Genomic DNA, 7,570 nt, shown 5'->3' with positions numbered 1-7,570 from the left:
ACTAGGCTTCCTCATAGCCTCCTTATAGGCTTCCTCATTGTCTCATTATAGACTTCCTCATAGCCATGAAAGCCTCTAGGAATGATAGCCTCATAGGCTTCCTGATAGCCTCATGCATTTATTTTGAACCATCGTTCCAATTGGATTGGTGTGATGTCAAGCCAGGGGTCTATACTTTGCTACTTTCAGTATGCACATAGCTAGGCTCTTGGTTTAGGCATGGAGCAAAAAATTAAATTTTTTAGCTGAGTAGTTTCCCCAAGGGCCAAATTATAATTGTGATGTATATATATAAAATAAAAAATTATGATTTATGTTTAATTCAAACATGGATACCAATGGCATTGCTACACAGTATTTCCCAGGAGTTATTTACAAGATAGCATGCCTATGAGGCTATGAGGAAGTCTATAATGAGACAATGAGGAAGCCTATAAGGAGGCTCTGAGGAAGCCTAGTAGTGTTGATGTTGAATTGGTGTTGGAATGAATTTGTATGAAATTTGACAGTTTATCCCCAGAAATTCTTGGGGGATGAGTGAAATTTTTGAAACAACCAGTGATAAAATTTCATAAATGTCCATAACACAGATGGTAACAGCTGAGTGTCCCCAAGGATTAACAATGACAATGAACCAACTTTAAAAACTATTTTAAAGGATAGGGGGAAATACTGTTATGCTGTTATATAAAATAGACATCTAAAATCAGTTTTTCAATACTTTATTTTCTCATAAATGATGATTATCATTTGGAACTTTTAAAGTCAGCATTTTATATCATATAATTTACATATTAAATCATATTTTATATACATTTATATACATACTGTGTGCATAGCTAACAATATTTTTCATCTGAACACATAGAAGCAATATCATATTTAATACCTATTAATTTAATTTGCTATAAATACAATATTTGAGGATAAACCAAAGTTTGTATCAGATTTTATATAAAAAAATATTCTTACATGAAACACTTGTTGATTTAAAAATTATAAGATTACTTTATTTAGCCATAACATTCTGATTATACAACACCATTAAGAGTATAAATTGTAAAAAAAAATTACAATTGGAGCTGCAAATTACAGCTATTTCAAGTATATATATTTTTTGGGAAATATAAAGTAAACTTTGCAGGTTTGACAGTAATATGAATTTATTTTTTGTTGATAGAATTTAAAAAAAAAAATAATGTTAAATTTCCAGCTCTTCTAATATTCCTAATATTTTTTTCTCTCAGGACTATCAATGAAGCTTTTTAAGGAAGACAGTGATGTATTGAAGTTTTTGTGAGATAAATGATAAGAATAATGTTGGATTAATAACCTTCAATGAAAAACTTTTAGTCAAATTTAAAATTCTTTCAATAATTCTGAATCATGAAATTCTAAAAATAAACTAGTCAAATTAAAATTCTTTCAATAATTCTGAATCATGAAATTCTAAATGTAAACTATCTTTTTTTTACAGATAAAATCAGTAAAAAACTATGAAAAACAAACATATCCTTCAATTGATTCATGTAAAAAATTAACAAAAATTCAATACAGAATGTAGCATAAATTTGTAAAAGGGGACTATTTTTTCAAAAAATTCTCTTAACATATAGAATTCATGAAAAATACTTATCCTGCAATGTATATCATATCTTCATAATGATTTTCTTGGTATGACCCTTATCAAAAAATCTAACCCAAATACTACTCAAATGAGCCTAAATTAGGTTGGATTTTTATTTTCTTTCATTGATTCTTTAAAGTTGAATATTAATTTTCATGTTGTTTAAAACAACCTGGACTGGGTTGCACAAATGTCAATTTACATTAAATTGTTACTGACTAATAAACACTTGAAATTTAAATGATTCTTAAGATTTGTTAACATTTGTGTATCCCAGTCCTAAAAAAAAATATAAAACAGAACATATAAAATTTACATACAATTATAAGTAATTATTTTGGCACAAGATAACATACAAACCCAAGATTGAAATATAGCTGTGCATCATGTTTAATGTTCATTTTTTTTGTTAAATACATGTAACAATAATCCATAGAAAGTATATATGTTTAAAACACTTGTCGAATAACTTGCATTTTAAAATTGATTATGTGTGGTCATCAATGTCTTCTCTGATTTCCATGCCATTAAATTGTTAATGATTTGACACAGTAACAGACTCTTTGTATGGCAAAGCTATATCTTGATTTCTTTTAAAAAATGCACCCAAACTACATTTAAATTCTAAACAAAACAAAAAAACTTACAAAGCATAATAGTGTTTTGCAGGCATGATAAGTGATTAACAGACCCTTTCAAATTTTATCATTGTCCAATTCTTATGTGGATTTTTTTCATTTTAAAATTCTCATGCAGTGAGTTGCAGAAATGAATTTAAATCAAGCTTGTCTTGCTAATATTGAACTTCAGACATTGCAGATCATTTGACTAGATAAGGAACTTTGCATAATTTCTCGTTCTCTCGATTGCCAAGTCTAAATAACATTGCATAGTAAGACTGTAGAATAAATTTTAAAATGTGTGACATATTTTATATAGAGAAGTTTATTTACTATTCATAGAAGGATCTTCTTTTATACTGTGTATTGTTAACTACAACTTTTGTATTGGATCCCCTAGGCTATAAAAAGGAGATAAAATTTTATGCCTTAAATCTGATAATAAAGATCACTGTAATGATACTTTGTCAAACGCTTTAAAAAAAATATATATATTCCTTCTGAAAGTTAAAATAATGTAAATATATTAAAGCTACATTATATAAAAATTAAATATTTTAGGGGACATTTCTTCCCAAATTAGATTCATGAATAGAATGTTTACACTAAATACCTTCCTTGTAAATGTAATAGAATTTTTAAGTATATTTGTTTTAGAGTAAACAATTATAAAATCTAACTCACTTTCCATTCCTGTGAGAACAGTACATCATGAAAATAACATAATCCTTTCTATGATCACAACTCTCTCCTCATACGAAAATAAAATCAGTAAATATCAAAATGACTTAGTAAACAGATGAACACATATATATTTCTTAAAAACCTCTATAAAAATGAAAAATTATATACAACAAATAACATTTGATTGAAACTAATAAGACTTTCCTGATGTCAAACTCCTTAAGAAGAATTTTAACCTTTTTAAGTTGTTATGTTATTCCAGAAACATAACACAAATGCTAAGTTATCACATATTTTGTTCCCTTTAACACAGCATTGATAGGTGCAATGTTGTTAAAAAATTAAAAATGTAACCTTCTCACCACTAACTTTAAACGATAGCATTTTAACTATTTCTTTAATGGTTTCAGCCTTATTTCCTTTTTATTTGTATAATGTCATGCACATATTGTTTGATTGTAGATTTTACTGCTTTAGAAAATGGCATAACCACAATGCTAACCCCCATGGTAAACTAAAGTGGTGTGAAAAGGCAAATATTATTTTGCAGACAGGCTTATTTCAAAGACTTTGGTTTTCTCTGTTCAATGAACTTGTGTTCAGGTATCCATCAATAAATATTAAAGTTTTATGAAGATGGAACAAGCTGAGAATACACAATACCATGTTACTCTTAGGTAAATCATTTTAAAGTAGTTTTTCTATAGTTATCAAATGTACCAAGGTTATAATTTAGTATGCCAGACGTGCTTTTTGTGTACATAAGACTCGTCAGTGACGCTCATATCAAAATAGTTATACAGCCAAACAAGTACTAAGTATGCATGGTGCATATTTATTATGAAGTGTTTGTTGTCAGAAATGTGTGTACTTGTCAAAAGGATTGATCTAATTATACATAGGTTATAAAACAAGTGTTTGATCTTTTGTGCTTTTGAAGATCAACCCCAAAAGAAGGAATATATTTAAATCTGCATTTCACATGAATGGTACTGGTTTTTAATGGAACAATCATAAAAACAAAGTTGAGATTGTTTTTAATAGCACAAAATATGAACAACTAAAAACATAACTGAAATATTTGACTACATTCATATCATAACAATAAACTATATAAGATGTAGTGCTGATCCCATAGAAAATGAAAGACTTAAAAAAATACAAAATATATTATTTAATATAAAATATTTTCTAACATAAAAATCCCCAAAACTTACATACATAACATTATAACATACTATAATTGTATTAAATGTAATTTGCATACAGGGTACAATTTTAAAGCAACTGATGCCCTATTATGAAAAGCAATTATCTATTTGCATCCACTTTGCCATCATAAAATTTATACAGAATGCTGAATGTGAATTCAAAACTTGTATAGATTCAAAACTAATAATGTGCTATGCAATAAATGTAGTATGTTCATAATGTAACAATCTCGTCATACTAATTATGATGTATCTGATTTGATTTGCCATTTCTTGAATATGTTTCTTAAAACCTGATAATTTGTGCAGTCGTGAAATAAATTACAAATGGAAAAGCAATGATCTCTTTTAAATATTTTTTCCTTTAAACGTTTTCTCTTATGTATGGGGAATATCATGAACTCTGTTTTGTCAGCCTATACTAAAAGATGAACACATGCATTATTCTGGTAAAACCAGAAAGGACTAACCACTAATACATTGTAACACAACATTATTAGTCTGACTAAAACCCACATTTTAGAGAGTAACAAGAATTCTAAGCTATTTGATTGGATAGCAAATGCATGATTATCCAATAGTACCAGTATACTGAATTTGCATATTATTGGTTTTCTTGAACAAGGCTCCATTTCACTGCTTGACAAAAAATCTTTTTCCTTTCAAATATTGCACCATTTAACACTAGTAGTCAAATGAACCATTTACACTAATATACCATCTCATGATAAATCAAACAGACTGGACTAAGAAAAAAACGTCTTGACAACATTTTGTCACCAAGTTATATCACAGTTTATTGCATCAATTGTTTCTGTTATCATTGTTACACATAGGCCATTCCAACGTTGGAGGGACCTTCCATATTTGTAATCACATTACCAAGTCTGTCTGGAAACTGTTGTGCTTTTGTCAAACTGTCAGCTTCTAAACTTTCATTTATCTGGAAAAAAATACCAAATATATCAATATTGAGGTAAATGAAAGGTGTTAATTTGCTTAAAATATTGCATTGGATATTCTCTTTGAATAAAAAAACACAATTTTAGCATGTAAACTAAACAAATGTTTCAAAGTCTATCGACCATGACTAAGAGGGCAGGGCCAAATAATCTGCATACCAAAGAGATATATGCAAATGCTAAAAATGTTATTTTTTATAATAATGATGTGCCTTACTGAACTTTCTAAACAACCTAATCCTGCATAAAACCTTACCATCTAACATTCATTACAGAGTAAATAATGGATGAAAAAAATCATTTATGTTACTAACCTCATTACTGTATTTCTGTACATAGCTGTACAATTCAAACAATGCATTGTCTTTGGTAAAGTAATTCGTGCTCATCTGCAAAAAAAATTAAAATAATGGTCAACTCAAATAATAATAAAGAAGAAACAAAAGTCAAAGTCAAATAATAATGTTTAATTAACATACATATCCAGGAAAATTGTATGAATTATTATACCTCATTTATCATTATCTATATAAAATAAGTACACAATATTTTGACTATTTTTTTCAAATTTGAGCGTTGAACTATTGGACCAGTCAATACTTCAACTATTGGACCTTGATAGAACTATTTGACCCCGAGTGTCAATATATTTGGCATAATTTACAATGTAGCTACGGAATTGGAGGATTTTGAAAATACCGCAGAAGTAACAACATTGGGTTTTTGCTTTTTATATAGCAATAGTGATTTATCACCGCCATTTATTGTCTGTTGTCTTTTCAATTTAATAAACCACTTACTGACTGGATATTTGTGGAACAGTAACTTAATTGTCCCCTGGGATACAACTTTTGTCCGCAGGACAATAGTTGCACCTCAGGGCCAATAAACATTCGATTCCATACCCAGTCAATAAGTATACAATGTTTGTATAAAGATTCGTATTTATAAAATGAAACAGTCATAATTCTCATCAATGTACCTGAGCCAAAACAGTTTTCCATAGTTTAAATGATTAAAGAGGTATATTGAAAAAGCAATCGCTGTTATTGTGTCATTCAAGAAACCATTTTACACTTTTCACTTTTTTGTCCTGATTCTAATGATATTTGAATTATCATGCGTCACAAATTACACAGTTTACAAGAGTTCCACCGTGACAAAATATATTGCAGCAAATAGAATTTATATAAACATACCCTAGACACTTCAGCTAGATAGGCATTGAGATCCTGGTCAGACACTGCAGGCATTCTCTGTATATCCTCAAAATACTTTGAAACAGATTTCTTGAACACTGGAATATCTTTGGCAAAGAGTAATTTATTTGATGGGGAATCCTAAAATGAATTTTGAAAGTCTCGTAAAATCAAATGCACATTTGTTCATAAACAAAACATCAATCTGTTAGAAATTTCCACAGCATCAATAGAAAATTTATATTACTGACTAGAAACTATTTTTTATTGTGTTTGAAAATGTCAACTGTAAAGTTCAACTGTATTCTATAGAACAATTTAAAACCAGGTATGTATATTTTGTTTATTTCTGTGTCTCTTGTGGCCAGTTTTCTCATTGGCAATCATAAGACGGTTGGTTTTCCCGTTTGAATGGTTTTCCCGTTTAAATGGTTTTACACAAGTAATTTTGAGGCCCTTTATAGCTTGTTGTTCCGTGTGAGTCAAAGCTCCGTGTTGAAGACCGTACATTGACCTATAATGGTTTCCTTTTTTTTAAATTGTTATTTGGATGGAGAGTTGTCTCATTGGTACTCACACCACATCTTCCTATATCTACTCACAACTTCTTTTTTATATTGTTAGAACGTGAAAACTTATGCCTGCATCTTTAAAGTGAAATATCAGTCAACTGGAACAAAAAACAAACTCAAAGGCCAAGTCATCAGGTAGTTAGGTATTAAATGTAGGATAAAAATTCACTGGACAAATATACCTCCATGGTTAGAACGTTGTACCCGAGCTATTTAGTGATTGCTCCTTTAAATATAAACTATCATTTAAGTTTTTGAATACCTTACCTTACTCAAATTCTGATCTGATGTTGAGCAACTATCCATAAAACATTGAGCTACCACTGATAGACATGAATCTACTATATTGGTCTTGTGGATATCAAATACAAAGTCTGGATTCTTGATTATGTTCACCCAGAACCTTAGTAACAAACTGAAAAATACATTTATAGTACATATAATGCATTGTAAAATTGCCTCTATCTTACTTTAATTGGGTTGCTAGGAATCAGTTTAAGAAATCATAAATTTAGTGAAATGCATGACATTTTACTTTTTAAAACTGTTTGTGACATAAAGAAATAGCTGATACAAATTCTTGTACATAAATAAAAACACTTACAACTGAATAACAATGTTATGCTGTCATACAAGTATAAATTGCATTACTAAATCGGTTGTTTAGATTTCACTTTAATGGCCAGTTCAACTTA

At 29.0% G+C, this 7,570-nt stretch overlaps 1 protein-coding gene across 22 annotated transcripts in view; it reads right to left on the bottom strand.

The window, feature by feature from the left end:
• Nucleotides 1-706: 706 nt before the first annotated feature.
• Nucleotides 707-7,570, bottom strand: part of LOC139512644 (plexin-B-like) — a 120,993-nt gene continuing 114,129 nt past the window's right edge. For all 22 annotated transcript variants that reach the window (XM_071300534.1, XM_071300423.1, XM_071300405.1 and 19 more), the window contains 4 exons: nucleotides 7,143-7,290; nucleotides 6,304-6,444; nucleotides 5,419-5,493; nucleotides 707-5,085 (listed from right to left, as the gene is read on the bottom strand). In XM_071300534.1, coding sequence (XP_071156635.1) covers nucleotides 4,969-5,085; nucleotides 5,419-5,493; nucleotides 6,304-6,444; nucleotides 7,143-7,290 — 481 coding nt within the window. In that variant the 3' untranslated portion in view covers nucleotides 707-4,968. The remainder of the gene's footprint in view (nucleotides 5,086-5,418; nucleotides 5,494-6,303; nucleotides 6,445-7,142; nucleotides 7,291-7,570) is intronic.

This window comes from Mytilus edulis, chromosome 1, assembly GCF_963676685.1.
Source record: "Mytilus edulis chromosome 1, xbMytEdul2.2, whole genome shotgun sequence".
Taxonomy (NCBI): Eukaryota; Metazoa; Mollusca; class Bivalvia; order Mytilida; family Mytilidae; genus Mytilus; species Mytilus edulis.
Note: the sequence above shows the minus strand (reverse complement) of the source record. Positions and strands in the feature narration are given on the sequence as shown.